The sequence below is a fragment of the Folsomia candida genome, unplaced genomic scaffold, assembly GCF_002217175.1.
Source record: "Folsomia candida strain VU population unplaced genomic scaffold, ASM221717v1 Fcan01_Sc005, whole genome shotgun sequence".
NCBI classification, from domain to species: domain Eukaryota; kingdom Metazoa; phylum Arthropoda; class Collembola; order Entomobryomorpha; family Isotomidae; genus Folsomia; species Folsomia candida.
The window spans coordinates 4,984,437-5,004,818 of NW_019091197.1; the positions used below are offsets into that span (position 1 = coordinate 4,984,437).

The 20,382-nt window shown below is 42.3% G+C and overlaps 1 protein-coding gene across 6 annotated transcripts; it reads left to right on the forward strand.

Moving 5' to 3' along the window:
* The first annotated feature begins 134 nt into the window (after positions 1-134).
* Positions 135-20,382, forward strand: LOC110849649. Of its 6 annotated transcripts, none has more exons than XM_035851975.1 (24): positions 144-393; positions 650-1,613; positions 1,698-3,208; positions 3,286-4,484; positions 4,543-5,018; positions 5,080-5,237; positions 5,343-5,965; positions 6,042-6,359; positions 6,427-7,319; positions 7,414-7,770; positions 7,929-8,435; positions 8,503-10,006; positions 10,284-10,767; positions 10,840-11,098; positions 12,053-12,338; positions 12,405-13,015; positions 13,087-13,290; positions 13,361-13,731; positions 13,805-14,363; positions 14,453-16,956; positions 17,025-17,182; positions 17,435-19,336; positions 19,826-19,890; positions 19,986-20,382. In XM_035851975.1, exons 1-20 carry the CDS (start codon positions 278-280, stop codon positions 14,636-14,638), a joined length of 11,586 nt encoding a protein of 3,861 aa, XP_035707868.1. In that variant the 5' UTR covers positions 144-277; the 3' UTR covers positions 14,639-16,956; positions 17,025-17,182; positions 17,435-19,336; positions 19,826-19,890; positions 19,986-20,382. The 6 variants fall into 6 exon arrangements, with proteins under 6 accessions (XP_035707871.1, XP_035707872.1, XP_035707870.1 ...); XM_035851976.1 differs by having other exon boundaries at positions 19,826-19,872; XM_022097080.2 differs by having other exon boundaries at positions 19,826-20,382.

Below are 20,382 nucleotides of genomic sequence, written 5' to 3' on the forward strand. Positions count from 1 at the left end.
TCTTTTTCAACGCATGCAAAATTTCACGAAAACAAGATCCCCAAACAAAGTTGGATAAGAGTCAGCTTGGAATTGCAGACTTTACAAATTTCCGACCATTAACCCAATCACTGGTTAAATTCTTACGTATCCCAGTATTTATGACCATTTCAGTTTAATCACTGGACAACACTGCATTTTCATTTTCAGCGCAAATAAATAAACTTTTTAAGTACGAACTTAAAACGAGTTTCCAGAAATATTAAGCAGTCTTGGCTTAGTCTGTGTAGCAGTTAAGATGTTGCAGGACCTCCTCCCCTTCGCGCTGTATCAGTGGGGGCGTCTTCACTTATACCGAAGAAATGGATATGGTGCAAAAGAATCAGAAAATCTGTTACGAAACGACTCAATTCCGTGAGCTGAAATAAATTGTTTATTCGAAATAAAATTTTGCTTATTTCATGGGCAGACCAAAATTTTTGATAACTAAAATATTTTATTAATTCTGAAGAATCGCATTTGTTTGAGTTGGTTTAAATATAATTAAACATGATTATAACTAAATCTTAATTAAATAAACATAATTAAATACATATTTATCTCATGATTTTATTTGCGAAAGCTCATCTTTGCTAAAAGTACTTAGAGTTAATGTGATTGCCATTTTCAGCTGGCGTGGATTGGAAAATCTCAAAATCCTTCGAAATGGAACGTTATCATCTTTTACGGATAAAGCGATCGTCTCCATTCATCCCATCCGATCCACTCCCACCGCATCCGACCCTAATTCTCTCGTCCTTCTCAACCTCCGCGACAACGAGGTTTCGAAAATATCCAATACGACCTTGACCTTTCTCCACCTTTCTGCAGATTCCGACCCCACGGAGCTTACCGTGGGAAATGATGAGCTTGATGGGGACTTCTCCCTCCTCTACGCATCCGACATGGACCCGACTTCTGGCAGTGTGACCCTCCTTCTCAAGGCAGAACTTGCCATCTTCTTCTACACTTATGCGAAATCTGACCCAAACACCATTTCATATTTGGCGGCGGATTATATATTTTCGAGAAACAAATACCATGACAATGACCCCAACTATCTCATGGTTGCCGACAAGTTCACTTCTCAACCCGATTGGGTGGCCCTGTTTGCCAGGATCCCAAACGCCTCGGGTTCTGGAAACAAAATAGAAATCTACGCCCTCTGTCAAGCTATTAACCCGAAAAGCGATTATCAATTTTGTGACCCAGGCGAGGGCGGGGTTACGATTCCACCCGCGCTGTATGAAACCTTCGCCGTTTGGACGACCCGAGCGGGATCAGCATGGCCAGGCTTGTTGTGGGGCATGGATGGCGAGAATTCTCTGGTCGGGTACAATTTAGATGTAGACCCGACTCCGATGGTTATGGTGGAAAAGGAGCGAATCACACTTCCGGTGGGGATCACTTCGAACGTTACCCGGGTAGAATTGATGGCTGTGGACGATAAGGTGGACTATTTACTCGTCCATTTGGGGGATGCGGGGGACGTTCTTGCCTTTAAAAGTGAAGGAGGACAGAAATTTGTACCGGAGTTGGTACTATTTGGTGGAGATAATGGCGGTGATTCTGAACTTTTGACGGAAGCGGGGGAGGTGAGACTAATGTTAATGTTTTAGGGTCAAAAATATAGTAAATATTTACATAATAATAAACTAATTGGGTATGACAAATTATAGACTTTGATCTCTGCATCGAAAGGACCGCTAATCACTCAGACTGATCTGGCCCCGCCGTTCTCCCTGAAATCAACACATCCCGCTCAATTTATTTGGAAAGGTTCTCCCCTCGCCCGTGTCCACTCAATCCCGCTTTCGGGCAAGGACGGACCCGTGGTCATTCTCGGAAACTCAGAGGAAGGCGGGGTCAATTGGGTCGTCGCGCAGCCGGAAACCGTGGGTCGGTCGCCCTACATTCCATCTCTGAGGGAATCACTGTCTTACATCGCCCCATCGAACCTGACCTTGCCCCACTTACCCTTCCCATCTTTCCGCCGCATTATCGAGACCAATCCAACCACTCCCTCGATTATCGCCCCCATTCCATCATCCACCTTCATCAATGCGCTCAACATCCAAAAGGGAAAAGTGGAACTGAGTCTCATGCTCATTCCGGAGATTGGATTCCGTGTGGATTATTCCGGCGGAGCGATGCGTCCCCCCAAAAAATCGATGGACGTCCCCCTGATCGGGGAAGGCGGGTGGAACTCGAGACGACCAACTTGGATAGGCATGGATCCCGGGAGTGGTGCGTCACGTTGGGATGCGTCCTACTTTCTGATTCTCAACTATAAAGTGTACCCTCTCAAGGAAACGACGGTTTGGGACGATTATTCAGAAGATACGGATCCCACCAAGGTCACGCGGACGTTCGTGGTCAAACCTTCCAAGACAAAAGATCAGCCAGACGACCATGTCATCACGTATCGCGAAGATTCCCAGACCTGGGTCGTCGTTTCCAGGGATAAAACAAATCTTCAATTCGGCGGGACCGGTGCGGTAAGAAATGGATGGAACAGCGGTCAGTGGAATCTCGATTGGACCCCGAGAACTATGGAGTGGGCCTTGATAAAATCCAGCGTTATTGACCCGGACGAAACAGGAAACACGATCACGTCGTCATTCACCTACACCGAAGTCACCGGATTTATGGATAATAATGCCTCCGAGGGGGAGGAGGGCTTAGGACCGCGTCCTTACACGAAGGCACTCCTCCCTGCCACGTTCTCCTCGAGCAACGGGGGCACGGTGAACTGGACCTGGGACACAACTCCGGGACAGGAACGATTACAAAGTTTCCAGCTAAACTTGAGCGGAAGGCGTCAATCTGTCCAATTCCATTACGACCCAAATAAGGCCATGTTGTCACAGATTTCTCAAATTTTTGAAGACCCTCAAAATCCAACAACGTTACTCGAATTCGGTTACGACACGGAGCACTATGAGCTGATTAACAGCATCAATATTCCAGAACGAGGCCTCCAACTGCGGTACAGTTATGAAAAGCTGCAATATGCAAAAGAGGACGAGAAGGTTGTAATGAAAATCAACGCAATAAATGGAGCAGCACCTGCGACGGCGCATGGCGTTGGGATGTCCTATTTCGACAATGGGGCAAGTTTAATCGCATGGAATGCGGGAGATGGCACGTGGACTGATCTTTCACAGCTGGTGGAGGATGACGATAATCAGTGAGTTAACGGCGTTATTTTGCCCAGATTGAGAATAGATATTTTATGCAAATTTTCTTATGCATCCCTTTTAACAGATTTCTCAATTATGCCGCTTACACGGTCACACTTGCCGCCAAAGATAACTGCGTCTTCCGCCTGATCACGGGGGCCCAGGATTTCATCTCGGTCTGGTGCGTCATCCCGACAGATCCCAGTCCGTGGAGTTTCAAAATGAAGAAACAACTCCCATCACAAAATCGGGCGACTCTGCTCCCTTCCGGTTTGTTAGCTCTACTTTATTACGGGAACGTTCCCACGCTACAGCTGGAAGAGTGGAAAGAGGGCGACACTCCCGACAAATCGGATTTCGTAATCCTAACCACAGTCAACATGGGCGGTGATTCACTTCCTGATGCAAAAAAGGTCACTATTCTCGACGATCGAGTAGTTTGGCAGACTACGGACCGGATTTCTTGGGTGGTCCGAGGATTAGGCGGGAAGTGGTGGACATCCCCGAAATATTTAGACGCTTTTCCCACATTACAAAGTTGCTCGGACTTCTTCGCATCCAAATTTGACTTGGGGCCGAAAGGGGAGTCGAAATTCCGAGACGCTTTCGACCCCTACAGACTACAAGTTGATGGCCAGGCGAGGGGAATTTTCCAAATGGGCTGCTACCTCTCCGACCCGGCCAAGAATGTGATGACGTCTTCGGGACAGATATACGAATTGACCTCGGCAGGACAGCTGGTACAGGGCCAAAGTTTCCAACAGGGTTTCGAAACGCTTACGGACATTAACATATCTAAAAATGCCACATTGGACGATGGAACACCGATCACGATCCACTTTAAATATTCCCCACCAGACAAAGACCATCAACGGTATCTCATCAGCATCGAGATCGATGATCATTCTGATTTGAATATAAACGCGACCCGTCAATTTCGCGAGGATAACGATAAACACGACGACAGATCCATTTTGTTCAAACCGGGGGAGAGGCTTTTGTACCTTCTTCCACAAGGAAGACTTGCCATCGGGGGGCCGAACAAGACGGAAGAGATGCACGTATGGGTACCCGAAGAGAGGATTTTGTCGACAAGGGACGATCCAAGGACGTGGGACAAGCAGATGCTGAGTGATCAGGCAGGAAAAAAATTCGATTTAATATTGAGCAATAATTTTGAAATTAAACGAACCGATGAAAATGGACCAATTCAATTGTTCAACGGAGCAAAAACGCTATTCGATTTTGGGAAGAATGCATCCCAACTTATGAACCAATACCCGGGTAATTCTGACAGGAATTTTATTTGCGGGGACAAATTTTATTCATGTTGTTCCCTCAGGTTACCTGGTCTCTACCCAATCAGATCCCGCCGTCGTGCTGTACACCCACCGAATTGGCGGGACCGATGTCGAGGTCGTCGAGGAAGACGGAATTCGACGTTACGTTGAAGGAAAGTATCTTCACGCACAATCTTCTTCGCAGTTCCTCGTTTCAAAGTTGGCTTCTGGAGACCAGACAAAGATCGAGTGGACGGGTTGGTTGCCATGGAAACCGACCGTGGTCGTGAGCCGGATGGAAATTCAGGGTGGACCAGAACAAGATGTGCGGGTGACGAGGCTGGAGTACACCGCGGGACAGTTGACCGCTGACAGGGACGTCGTTTGGAGTAATGTCACCATGATTAAGGGCAACTCTGCCAAAGAGTCGTCGGGATGGACCGTGTTCACCTTTGATCAGTACAAATTTAATGCGACGTCGGGATATGTGCGACAACTGTACGACGGGGATGGAAATTGGCTCAAGCAGATGGAACAGGTGAGTGATGGACTTCAGCTTTTAATTAAAAAATTTCAAAATTTCCTTATTTTATATGCAGAACAAAAACGATACACAAAACGGTACTAGCACGACCCAAAAATTGTGGGATAAGACGGGTTCCTTCCCAATTACGACGCTAATTCCGTTTAATTCTACCGAATGTCAAATTGGATACGTTGCATTTCAGCCGTATGAAAGTTGGGGTGGTGATTGTGGGTGAGTTACTTAATTTTTTAAGGCCTGTCCAATAAATTAAGTCGGTAAATCCTAATTTCAGTAAGTTATGCACATTTTAAATTAAATTGTGAATATTCTCGCCAGGTGGCAGTTCAACAACGCTTCCGTTATTAATTCCGACGATGCTGAAACCGATGCCAGCCTAATTTCTGGGAATCATTATCTCAGTTTGACCCATCCCGGTGAAGCGCTAACCTTTGATGTCCCGCTGGTCAAGGGACGATCTTACTTGGCGGGATGTTGGGCGAGGTCGAAGGCACTTCAAGGAGAAAACTCCTCTTTGGAAAGTCCCATTCTAACCGCCTGGGTCGATGATCAAGGTCTCGGTTTCATGTCGAAAGTCGTCTTCACCCGAAGCACGTGGAACTATCTGCAGGTCAAGGTCATCGCAGAGGAACTCCTTCCCTTGTGGGAAACCTTGCTCAACAAAAAAATCGACATCGACAAGGCCAACTTGACCCTGAAGTTCCGTATCGAACCGAGTGACCCTGACTTTGGCGTTGATGTCGATTCGTGTCTCGTCGCCCCATTGTCGTGGAACTCGGAGATTGCTGTTTTTGACGCAAAAATGACCCGAGTGTCGGAAAAGGTTTTGGGCGTGTCGGGGTTGGTGGTGAGTTACGTGTACGACGACTTTCTCCTCAGTGGAGAAGCGGTCGTAACCACAGATCCGATGGGCAGAGTGACTCGGATGCAATTTAACGTTGGTAAATATTTAGGAAACCAGAAATAATTACAAAGTTTAAATTATGTCATTACATAATTTGCTGATTTGTGGTGCAGACGGCGGTAAAACTGGCGGACCTTCTGTTTTATTGGTTGAATCGATGGATATGCCAGGCTGGATCCACTCTTATGGGACTAATACGGTCCCATCCGGTCAAACGTTTGGACGCTACGGTCTGCTGCACAGTAGCGATGACGAATCTAGTATCGATATCTTTAAAGATGGTACTCTTCCGCCGGACAGATTCATGCTGCGTTTTGCTTACCACTTGGCCGAACCGAAATGTAGTCTGACGCTTAATATGCAAGGGCGGCTAATCACTCTGGAGAGGAAAGGGGATTCATTTTCTTCGGTTATTAGATCCCCTAGCGGAGGTAAAAGACAAAACTATAAAAATTTAAAATTATGAATTATGAAACTTTCAACGATTTCAAATTATAGAAGAAAAGAAGATACCTCAAATTGGAACAATACTCATTGGCTCGCTTCCAGAAAACCGCATCTTTGTATTCTCTAGCGATTCTGGTGTTTTATTCGAAACCGACATTGGTCCTGCCACCAAAGCTACTTTATCACTTCAAATGTCCCACACCGTTGCGATCAACCATGTCATCATCCTGCCTAATCCTTCCTTCACTCTGTCGCATTTATCCCCACTCGGCGAAGAATTGCAAACTGCGGTGATTCTAGATGATGGAATTCTGCTGAAAGAAACTTTATACGACGAACAGGGCCGTGCAGTTGCTGCAACTACGTCAACCCATCTTCCATGGTCAACGGGTGACATGCTCCTCACCTACCGATCGGGTTGGGTGACCGATTTCTCCCTGCAAAGTCAAACCATGGCGGGACAAGTGGTCGACCTCAATCCATCCTCTCGCGGCGTCCCCTTCACGTCAATCATTTTCGGAAATACTCCTCCCGGGTTGAACGAGTGGGTCGGAGAGGGTCGACCCGGTGCAGACTTCTCAGCCAAAAGCGGTTACGCCATTTCATATTCGAAGGAGGGCGATCCCGGCGCAGAAGTCTTGTTTCCCCCCCAAACAGGATTTTACTACAAGACCAAAGTTGAACCGGGTGGATTCCGACAAATCTCCGTGTTTTCGGAAAGTCTTCGAAACATCGTTGAGGGAAACCGGGAAGTTGTTGTAGCCACGATTACTCGATCTCCGGGAGGGTGGACGACGTTGGTGACAAATAATTTCGACGAGAAGGGTCGCCTGATCGCTACTCTGCCACCGATGTATCATTTCCAACAAATGACGCTACTCAAGGGAAAAACTTGGGCGGAAATTGGGTACGATCGTAGGAATGCTCCGTTTGGAATTTTTTATGTGAGTAAAAATGCAGCCATTAATTTACAATGGATAAATTTTCTCTAGAAAATCTGTTGAAAACTAGTTAGCTAATTTTTATATTTCTAATTAGGATTACGACGATAAGGACAAGCTTATTCGAAAAGTGACGCCCGAACTTGGTGTGAGCGACAACATCTATGACGCCAACGGAAAAGCCGCCTTCGTCATGAGGAAAACGACCGAAGATGACGACACTGCCGGAAATTTGCAACGCGTCGTCTACTTCGACTACGGTGATGGTGCCAGAGTAAGCGAATTTGGAGTACTGCAAGGCTGCAGCCCATCCGGCAAAAATTTCACGGGAGGAGTCAAGCAGCCCTCGAAGCAGTTGAAGTATTTGGGTTCCGTAAATGGGGCCTTATCAACCACAGATTTCGTTTTCAACTATTCTCCCCCGGAAGTTGGAGAAGCACCCTACGTCCAAATGGTACGCTTTTGACATAGCGACGACTTTTTGTAATTAATTTTATAATAGTACCTCAATTTTAGATTGCAACAGATTTCTCAGATTTTGCATAAAACTGACGATTTTGCAAAAATTTTAAAATTTTATATTCTATTTTCTAAAGTATACTTCAATTTCAGATTGAAAATCACCTTCTCAACAAACTCCCCTCCAGCGAGACTCACCTTTCCTGGAAATCCTCCAACGATTCCTCACCCCTTCTGACACCCACCGTTCGATACACGTACACGCCAAAAGGTGACAAACTCCTCAAAATTCACTACGCCACTCAAGCAACGACACTCGTCTATTCGTACAACGCTCTCGGCTTCATGGACAAAGTGTTCCTCGTGCGGGACGACACAGAACCCGCCTTGCTCGCGAATTTCGAATACTCGGCGTCAACCGGAGGAGTTGCGATTGAACGGATTTTCCATACCGCAGAACCGCCATCCAAGAGTCTCGAGGTGCCCCCATTGACGACAAACATTGAATACAACTCTCCCGGGTATCCGACCTCTTGGGAAAATGCATTCTTTAAGGAAGAAATCAGTTATACGCATCCAGGTTATGGCGACGTGCCGATGGGACAGCCCGCTTATCCGACCGCGTTAACTTGGACGGGCACATGGGGACCCGCTAAAACGGTGGGTTGCATAGAATTTTGACTTGTATCGAGGGGAACTTTAAACTCTTTGAAAAAATTAATTTCAGGTTACCCCTGAACGTATTGCTCAAAGTACTGGATTAAAATTATCCTCCGCCACCAGGTGTCATACGGCTCTGATTGCGGCGAGATATTTGGACATCGAAGGCTACATCCTGCGACGCTTTGTTCCGGTCCTTGACGTAGAAAATTTGCCAATCATATGCAACTTTGGAGAGTATGCTTGGGGCATTGAAAAATTAATGGGGTCCGTAACGTCACTCCGTGGTTACGGCTACTCATTTCAGTACGGAAACTACAAGGAACTATTAAAAGCGAAGTTTTATGACCCACGTGACGTTACTGAGCGTCCCTACTGCACAATTCCTCTAACGCTGACCACACTGAAAAATGCTTTAGACAAACCGCAAGATACGGTTAAGAATCTTTGGAAGCAGCTTGGCGATAAAAAGTACATTTTAGAAGATTCCGACAAAGGTCGCAGCGGTATTAGCCATGGCGAAGCTGGAGATTCTCTTTTAAATGGTGTTCAAATGACGGCTGATCTTAGCAATCTGATCCCAGGCGAAACACTTTTTGAATATGCCGAGCCGATTGGGCGTGTCCTTGGAACCCGGATTGGAAAAACGTTTGGAAAGAACGAATTTTCCGACATGTTTGTCAAATGGCAGGAAAATCTTAGCAATCAAACGGATGTGATAGTTGACACGATTTGGTCAATGTTTAGTAAACAAGGCTATCTCGATGCCAATGGCGCAGTCACGAGCAAAGTTCTTGACGCTGGGTTCAGCTCAATCGTCTCCAGTATTCAGAATCTCGACGTTTCCTCCGTATTCAAAACCCTGCTCGACTTTTTCCTTTGCGGCGTCAACACATCCGCGCAGGACATGCAAGTCTACCAAAGTGACATGCATGGAAACATGGAGCTCTTCTATAACGGTCAAGACCGCCTAAATTTTACCTACAAGGCGGGAACCAATCAAATTTTGGGCTCGGTCTTAACCCTCCCGAGCGGGGAGAATGAATCCAGAACATACACCCACGATATCAATGGCAACTTGAACTCTATTTCGCAAGATGGAGCTGTTCTCCTCAACCTGACCTATGACCCGCTGACCAATCGTCCCACCCTTGTCAAGTTATTGGACGGAACTGAACTCCGATTTGCATATGATTACAAAGGAGAACGTGTCTTCAAGAAGGTGTTCGACAAAAATGGGCAGCTCGTCAAGGAGATTCGATACCTAGGTCGTGACCTGGACAGAAAAGTGCTGACGGATCAAGTGTTGACATATTCGTCTCCAACTTTGCCGCCTAAGGTGGTTACGACATCCTACTTTTACGGGCCTCGAGGCCTGTTTGGGTTTCTGAGGGATGGAACCTACTACACCGTTCTCGTTGATCGGATTGGATCACCGCGATTAATATTGCGAAATGGGGAGGTCGTTGACGGTTTCAATTATCTGCCGTATGGGAAGGTTTCGTCCACGTGGAAACTTGGGAATGTCGGAAATCATGGAACTGATCCAATACTGCGCTACCTATTTACAGGTATGGCAAACTTATTCTAAAAATCTATATTATAAGCTGGAAATGTTTGTCTGCAACGGAAGTGAAAGCCTTTTCCGTGACGGAAGTGGAAGTGGGGAAAGTTTCACTTCCGTTTCCAACCGGCATTTCCAGCTAATAACATAGATACAATACAAAAATAATTCGGTGGAATTATGAGCAATGCCACTTAATTTTCACGAAAATCAAATAAGCCCGCGGAAGACGGGCTTATACGCTAGTAAACTATGTTCTGAACACCTTTAATAATAATCATCAGGCCAAGAACTAGACGAGGAGACGGGCCTTTACAACTTTCACTACCGCATGTACGACCCCACCTTGGGCCGCTTCTACCAAGTTGACCCCGATGAGCAGTACTTCAGCCCGTACAAATATGCCGGGAACAGTCCAATCCTCATGGTGGATCCCGATGGCCGATTTGGGTTCCTCATTTTCTTCATCGCTGTTGGCTTAGGCCTACTCTTCGGCTATCTTGGGATGGCGGCAGCCAACGGGACGTGGGACCCTACCAAGTGGCACTGGGACAAATGGCAAACCTGGGTTGCCGGAATTATTGGATTTGTGTCCGGGTTCTTGTTGCCGTACGGTTTTGTAGGGACTGCTGAAGCATTGGTAGGCTATCTTGGAATTAGTAGTGAAGCAGCGGTAGTCCTGACTATAGGGTTGGGTGTGGGGGGAGCGTATTTGTCGGCGGCAGCAAATTTTAATGACTTCAACCCGGCCCACTGGGACTGGTCGTCGTAAGTGATTCGAACTATAATTTTAATTTGAAGTATTTTTCACCAATGATTTTATGGTTTGACCTCAAACAGGCCTGGGGCTTGGAACGCCCTTTTCAACGGCTTCGCTTTTGGAAGCAACATCGTTGGAGGGGTCAAGGAGGTGTTTGTGTTCTATGATAAACTCGATTCTGTAGCCATGAAGGCTTTGCTTATCGGCGGATCCACTTTTACCGGAGCAGGACTGGGATATATTTCTGGAGTTATGGCTAATCAACTCGAGGATGGCAGTTTTCAATGGAATCCTGCCAAGTGGAATGTGAACGGGGCTACTTTTTTCGCAGTTGTTACGGTAAATTAATTCGTCTGAATTATTTTAGTCTTCCTCATTATTTTAGTATTATATTATTATTTTATTATTTTATGTAATGCAGAGCGTGATTCAGCCTTTTGAACTCACTTTAATTTATTTTCTTATAGCTTTATTTTTCGTTTGTGAATTTAGTCAATTGCTTCAATGTATAGCCCATTAGTTTGCCTAACGAGGTGCAATCGATTTTCTACTCGATTATCACGTCTGACACTTTTTTGGAGTTATTTTGTGCCGTCCGCCCGTGAAAAGTTGTCCAAAACCCATTTAGCGCCGCCTTGAAAATCTCTGCTTCAAGTGCTCAAATCCCAAATTATCTATTTGAATAATGTCAGGCGACTCGTCAATAGTAATTTTAATTTAAGTAAGATTTATTTTTGGATGTGAATATTTCGTGCAGTTTTCGCGAAGTTACTTTGAAATTCTTGATGTAAGACGGCTTGGGGGCGTGTACCGGGTCCTCCTCCGCGTTAATCTCATTAGGTCTGAGGGAATGACCCTAAAAAGTGTTTCCTCACTCATCCCCAACATTTCGTTATGCTTATCTGTAGTGACGGATTTTTCTTGCTGACGAAATGTGCAATCTTCTGCAACGCGTCCTCAGTCCTGGCTGATCTTGGTTGCCGTTTAGGTGGGGATAGAACTTCACCCGATGCTGCCACCCTCTTTATGTGTATGTCATTTACTATACTGAAAACGTAGATTTCAAATCTGACATTGAATCCATATATCGCCAGCTTTTAACAATTTGGAAAACGCTTGGGGTATCTTGGTGCACAGGACGGGGTATTTTGTAAACTGTTCCTTGAATATCTGGGTTCAATACGTGCAAATTTCGATAATCCAGGGTGTTTATAACACTTGTTATCTCAAGAAATGAAAGTGAGTTCAGAAGGCTGAATCACCCTCTGTACTGCTTTCTCGCTTATCCAACAGGGCGGCCTTGGTGGTGCCACCCTACCGGTTGGACTCATAGGGTTGAAAGATGCGCTTTTTGGGTCGCCTAAGGAGGCAGTCCCTTTCGCGGACGAAGGACAAGAACTAATGGAAATGTCTTCCGTTCGACATGGAAGTATAAGCAGCATGGACACCGTTACTATGGTCTTCGACGATTCCGCGAGTCTCTTTTCAGAGGGAATCGAGGCTCTTCAAGACACCGTGAGAAATGACGACGCCTTCATCGACAACTCGTTCAATCTGCCATACAACACGAATAACGATGGTAAATATGCTTCTTAGAAAATTATTTGAATGAGTTATAAATGCAGGGTCCTTGTTTTTATTTCAGTGGCAAATTTTGTGAGAAACACCGATAGAAATCTGCCCCTGATTACTTTCATTGTAGAAAATCTCAACATGAACTTGGATAATTTAATTAGACACCTCGGTCCTAAACGAGCGAGATCTTTGAGATTAAATGCTCCTATAAATTTCACAGAGCCAGCGATTCTGGTTTTTCTGGCCAACAATGACTACATAGTGTTGGAAGGGGTTGGAAAGGGTTTCCACCCGGATGGAGGCGTTTATCTCTTTAACTCGACGTCAAATCCTGACCTTTTTAACATGCTGGCAGAGTCAACAGGACAAGTGGGTACAATTCCGGTGGGTAATTTAACCGTGGATATTGCAAACTTTTTAAGTTTACGGAATGCTGCTGCGATAACTACATTTATGACTACCTGGGGCAATGCGGTGAGGTCAGAGTTAGTTAAAATTGCTGGGGTAGAGCCATCTCTGGACAGTGCGGCGTTCCAAGAAGAAGTCGTGAGAAGACTTATGCACGCAATAAATAGCCAGCCAAAACTGGATCTGAGCAAGAATGAAGTTGTTAACTGGGTTGTTATGACCGCGATGGAGGGATCTTTGCGGGACGTTTTGCTAAATCCGATTAAAGAGAAGGTTAGCAAAGATATGCAGAAATGCAAAGTCATTCGAATTGTTGAAGTTAATTTAGCATTATTTTTTATAAGGACGATAATGCTAGCGACCAATTAGTTGACGTACTGGGTCGAATGGGACAGCTCGTGGCAGGGTCAAACATTGTGCAGATTATTGCTTCAAACCAGACGCCAAATTATACCGATGTTATGCTTCCGCTTTCTGAACGATGGGATATTCCCACCAGTTGCGTACAATCGGGCGAGATTTGTGTAAACGGGCCACCGCAAGTAGAGGTAACTTTTTATTAGTAATTAATCAGTAAAATATGTTAATTATTTAATTGTTTGATTGACAAATTAACAGGTCGGTAGCGTCCCGTTTCTAACTTCTTTCAAGGCCAAACCTGAAAATCACATTGTTCCCAATTCCATCCTCTCCAACGACGGCCTTGTCCGGGGGATGAATATTTTGGACATGGTTGACTTTACAAACGTGTCTCACGTGGATCCCCTTCTTGAAAAGTTGACCAGTTTTGACGGACTTGATGGCTTCTGCTACTTTAATAACGCAACTTCTTGTCCGAATAAGGAAAACTTGGGTAACGATTCGTTTGAAAATGAGATTTTTGTTAGAAATCGAGTAAGACGTGCAGCACGGGAAGAATCTGCTACGTCCAGTAGCTCCAGTCTCCATGGTTCAAACATGATAACTCGAAGTGTTAAATTGATTCGGGGGTAAGCGGCTGGTTAATTGATTTGCATATTAATCTAATCACTTTTATTGCATCGATTTACCAATCTCTTCCAGACTTTGGGACAGGATCAGCCCAGTCAAGCCTAAAACGGATAAGTCTCACCCTACGCAATCGGATATCTTACACAGTAAAACGAGGTCACAAAACCAAGCTGGGTCACCTTCTATGTGGAAAAAATGTGTCCCTTGGGCGCACGACGGGCTCGGCTACGTCGACGGATTCACCTGCATGGGCAACAAAGGTGTGGTCTCGGTCGTCCCACTTTCACACGAGGCATTGGAAACCAATCCAACCTCGTTGATGACCACCGATTATGGCGACACGTATCGAGACTGTACTTTCTACAGGGACCCGACCCGACCGTTTGGTTCGGCCCATTGCACAGGCAACAAAAGCGAAATGCATTACACATCTTGGATGGAACAAAGACCGTTTGATCACTTGAACGACCACCTGCTCATGGTGGCATTGATCCTGCATTTTATTCGAGTCAGTAAGGATGACGAGGATAACGTGAAATCGGATCTGATTTCCACGGATGACGAAAAAATGACAATGTGGCGTCAAACCCTGGACGATATTGCAAATATGTTGGAGTTCTTGACTATTAGGGTATGAATTAATTTGCCTATTAATAATTAGATTAAATAGCAAAAATATCAATAATTACATAAATATATTTAATTGATCGGTTTGTTTAGAATGATGCTGATCAATGGTGTAGCGTTTGGGGACGTCGTCTTCTCCAGGACAGGATCGACGATTGGGACACATTCTACCGAAAGGGAGCAGCAACCTTGGAAGAATTTGAGATTTTCGAGGAAGACTTGGAGGCTTTGTGTGAAGAAGTTGGCGAACTGGTGGATAATGCTATGAAGTTACTGTGAAATGTTCAACATTTTTTAAAATTATTATACATGTAAATTTTATTTCATTCGTTTACCCTTTATAATCATGGAATTCAGGGAATCCTTGATATTTTGTTAAATCCGTAAGCTTTGTAAAATAGATTTACAAACTTTAACAAAAAAAGTTACTCTTGTGAATAAATTTTCAAGAATTTGTAAACTAGTTTTCATTAGATATACTGATAAACCGTAGCAAAGGGGTGAAGTAACGCTGTCACTCATCGTATGTCAAACCCATGTCCATTTTTGAAATCCTCGCCAAAACTAAGCGGTCAAACCAAAAAACTCGGCATCTTTGACCGTTTACCTCATCACCTTGGAGCCGTGACTTTATGACCTACAACGCCCATCTTCGAACTCATCCGTACTTCAAAAATTAGAAACATGCTGGCGAAAAGCACAAGTCGAAATTCCAATCCGTTCTAAATTTAGACGAAAAGTTAACTTTGAGACATACGGACAGGATATTTCCATAAGAGATTTCGCATCGCTTCAGGCCTTAATAAAATACAGTTTCATTTGCTATTATAGTTTGTTCCATGTAATAAATAAATATGTATGTAGTTCATCACTCGTAGCTACCTACGTAAATAAGTATTTACATATTTCCTCTGTGTACATATGTATGTATGTTAAGCTTAATTAATAAATAGAGTGTGTCCAGAAAGTTTCTCCCTGTCAACCAGTAATGATTTTTATTATCTTACAAGGAAAGGGAGACTCAAATGTTCAAATTGCCATATTTTTTTTAAGTGGCGAGAAGGCTTAATATTTACCTTTGGGATCGTGTAATAGTGCCAAAGAAATTGCAAAATGAAACTTACAGATGCAAAAGCTAGCAACCAAGCGCGAGTCATCGGGAGGAACTTTTGGACACCCTCTACGTGCAAATATGTTTGCATTTGTTTGAGAGGATAATATTTAAACACGTGTAGAATCCCATTATTAAGTACGTACATACATACGTAGAAATTTGTATGTAGCTCCTTTAAGCGAAGTTCTTCTTGCATACTCCCAAATAGTTTGAAACTCTGCTTTCAGACATCGGAAATTTATCTGCTTATCCAAACAATCATGTTGCTGTAAATATTTATCAATATCCTGCCGAAATCTCGAATCAAAATATATAATTTAGAAAACATGCAAAGTCACCTCAATGTGTAAGTTTAAATACAGACATTATTTCTCTCATCATATTTACACTGCAGGATAGGCATCAGACACAAGGCAAATAAACGTTCATAACCTAATTATTTATTTATACTACCGGTTTAGAAATAAATAGCTGAATGAATTCTTTAAATTATAAGACCACGTAAACTTCATATACTCACTTTGATGGCACGATTAGCTTAATTGTCGTTCACCATTCATTAAGCTATTTAGATAATTTCCGGATAATTCGAGTGACATAATGTCGCAAAATCTTCAACACAATTTCACGGATTCTATCCGCTTGTTCAAATTTGAACTTCTTAGTTCCAAGATCCACCATATTATCCCGTACTACTTCGACACCGTCTCACAAACGGTCAAAGTTTACCGCAATCCTATTCGATTATTTGTTTCCCGATTACACTTGCTTATCGTCGGAGGTCTTCTGACGCTAATGTTGTCGAATCTTTCTGCACCCCACACCATGCAAATAACTTCCTTGACGGACAAGATACTTGGCGTCTACTTCTGGACATGCATGTTTTTCTTGTGGATCATGACGTGTGACATTGATCGCAAAAAGGAGGAGTGTGCCCTTTTGTGGAATACGCATCTCTCCTTTGAAAAAGAGTACTTGATACGTAAGAGAAATTTATGAAAAATTGATCCTTATTTATTTGTAACCATGAAAACTTTGTAAATTTTACAAATTCTTTTGTAAACCTTACAAATTTATTTAGCAATTTACAAAATTCTAGCCTTCCTGGATAAGAACCGACCTATCAAAAAACTTGGCATTTTCATGGGAATCTTGTCCATTTCAACAGCAGTCGGAGCACCGCTGTTATGTTTGTTAAGAATATTAATTGATAATTAAAAAAAACATTAAAAAGGATGAGATTTATTTTAGGTTGTGCTCTACTAATTTACAATCCTTGTATGCCACCATATTTGGGATTCGTATTTTACAAGGAGGATACAAATCAGTGCAACCTTCCGGAAGGATGCACTATACCGATGATTCTTCTCTTAATTGATACAAGTGTCTTGTTTACCGTTTTTTCTCTTCCCCCAATACACACGTTCCACGGAGTGTTTTCAGGACCCTTGTGCCTTGATACGTATATCAAAATGCTGATCAGGTTTCAGATTGTGTTTGGCAGTAAAATTTCAAGATTGGGCCCGAAATAACTCGTAATTTGTCTTTTAGACGGATTAATTCCATATCCACTGACATTTCGGACCAATTGGACCTGGCATTTCACAACTATCGACAAATCTGTATCATTGGTCGGATGCATAACGATTTGTGGGGAAGTGTCTTGATCCCGGCGATTGTCTGCACTTCGTTTATCTGTCTAACACTAGGTATGCATTACCTTGTAATTTTATGAAATTTGAAAATTATGCAATTTTAGCTCTAGCATAATTTCTCGAAAATTTATAACATACTTAGTTTGTGCACATGCACATGTACCGTGGAATTATTTGAGCGTGACACCTCATTTGCATAAATCTCAACATAATTAAACTAATGCGTCAAAATGTGCAAATGAGGTGACATGCACAAATAACTCAACTGCAAGTTCCGCGACTGAAGGATAATTTCTCAATTTTCAGGATTATACGGCTGCATCATGCTTCACGATGATATCGAGTGGCCAGGATTTGCCGTATTTATTCTGGGACCTTTGGACGCCTGCTTTGTCATCGCTGGGATGGGATTTGCATCAAATGTGTACAAAACTTCGACCGAGTTCATCCAAGTTCTGCTGAGACGAAGTGGTTCATTTTTCCGTGATGAGGCATCAATTGGAGAGAGTCATCGTCACCTGTCTCGATATTGCAGAAGGGTGGCACGGTCATTACCATGTATAAAAGTTAGGCTGGGCTCCACCAATTATTTTGACAAAACGACACCATTGATATTTACGGATTTCTGCATTTCACAATTAGTGAATATATTGCTCGTGTCTGCGTAATGGTTCAGTATATATGTATTTTCGTATTGATTAAGATATATGTTACTAAATTACTGTTGGAAATGTATAGTTACGTACATATGTATGTATAATTCGGAGATTATAAATGTGTACATAAATCGAAACCTTTCGCTATGAACAAATAACATTTTGACATTGTAGAATACGTAGATTAAGGATGAGCGTAATTAGTAATATTGAACATGTAAATGCATCCATCTGTACCCATGAGCTGTCAGATGTGAGCTACGGGGGGTGAGGATGATGATGATGGTAGCGGTTGAGAGAGATGCGGAATAAGTGTTGACTCTACGAGTTGCCAATGCAGAGTGATCTTTATTATACGGGGTGTGAGTATTATATACTGATACATCCACCGCCACGTTTTTGAAATTTTTGTATATATAAAAATTTCGAAGCCAATTTGATAATTACCCTATGTAACTAAATGTACATAACAATGGGCACACTAGTACTACTTAAATGTTCAAAAACTATACAAATATTATCACTATTCACTATCTAGTACAGTTATACAGTGAACACCCTGTATACAAATCTTATGTGCTAAACTTATGCATAGATACATACGAATAAAAATGTTGCTGGTGTTGAATCAACTCACTGCACTGCATACCTGGGTGATAAAAAAAACTCGCCAAACAAGTCTTATCTTTTCAATCGGTCGGCAGCATCACTTCAACTGTATCACAAGGCAAAACAGCACCATATGTACACTATACATAATAAAGTTCTATTCCTACTGCGAATTATACCATGCTTAAATATCACCATATAAACTTACGTAGGCATATTAAGGTGTCCTTTAACTCACAATTAAATGTACAAACTGTTCGATACACGCTCTAATACAGCAAAGAACACTCATCCCCACTGAATTATACATATTTAACACTAACACAATCTTTGCAATAACACCGGAACCCTGCAACTCACTCCGCATCTTATTATTCGCATCTTATGTTCTAACTTACAGATTATTAACAACTCGTGCATAAGTACTTAGAAATAATAATCATACATACATATATATAGTGAAACCGACTTATAATGCACTATCTACGTTATAAATTATTGTATACAGAGAATTCAGACACGACTTGTTTCAAAGACAAAATTATATGCATAGGAATCGTATACTGCTTTCATACTGGCATATATTACATTGCATAGTAAAATAAACATCCATACATATATATTACTAGCTTATACAAGTTCTCAAGGCAGTTTAGTTGCTACCAAAAGTTGCAGTTGAGCACTTACAGCATACATAGTAGTTAGATACTGAAGAAATCCATCGATTCGTGAGTTGAACTCACCAAATAAATACATTGTGTTTTAATAAATAATCAAAAATGGAATATCTAAATTTGGTTTCAAAAGTGTACTTAAGTACTACTGCTACCAATTACAGAGAATCAAACGAATATTACGATTTTTCACAGTCACACAATTTGCTTAAAGTGTAGAAATCATACAGACATACATAATGCTGAATTCGTCAACATTTATCCATGTGGTGAGGGTAGGAGCTGAGCTCCTATAGAAATTACTGTGATTATTGCATGTGAATAACTTTGCTACGCGAAATTTACATAGATGATGATTGCTACAATTTAACCAATGTTTCAATTGAAAAAAAAGATATTACAATTTTGGTTGCAATAGTGTTTAATTACTACATAATTATTGGTGACGTGAGATTTAAAATTTATAAATATTACTAAAATTCAAATTTGGGAGGTACAAATACAGAATAGTGTAGTTAAGAAATTCTACAACTACTTTAAAGATTATCCTCAGAATTTTGGAAATTCTAATCAAATTTCGAAATGCGTGGAATTGAAAATATTTTGACAAGTCTGAGTTCTGTGACATAACTTCATATACGAATTTTTTTGAACAAACATATTATAACTAATCCCTAGTCAGGCACGTTACTCTATATTATTGTCATTAAAGTCCACATAATGATTTTTTTGATATTTTGGTTCTTTTTTGTACATAGCTACACTCAATAATAAATCCTGATGGAACGACCCGACATATATCTGGGTTTGAGACAATTTTTAAGTACATACATACTTTATAACTACGATGTTGATTATTTAACTTAGTCAATGAACTTCTAATTTTTTTATAAATCACATGCATGGAATCGAATCAAGGTTGACAAAAAGCAGACAGCATATTTTAGATAAGTGCAACATAGTTATTTATGAGTTAGAAATTAATTTCAGTTGTTGGGACTAACTTACAGTTTGCGAATCATAGCTAATTAAAAAATTTTTTGTGATTAGTTGCAGAAACACTGCGCGATTGCACTCGCTCCTCTCTTCGTAATAATACGCAATCCTCTCTCGCGTCTCAGATGCAAAAGCAAATGTTGCTGTCACTTCTTCTCGGAGCAGAACATGCGTGAAAAATGGGATGAGTTTTGTGTCCATCTGAACCCGGGCAAGACTAAACATTCGTTTATAATTCGCTTAATTATCCTAACAATTCATAATTTTTAATTTACGTGTAATACATGTGTTCATAATAAATTACAGAATGCTCTCGACA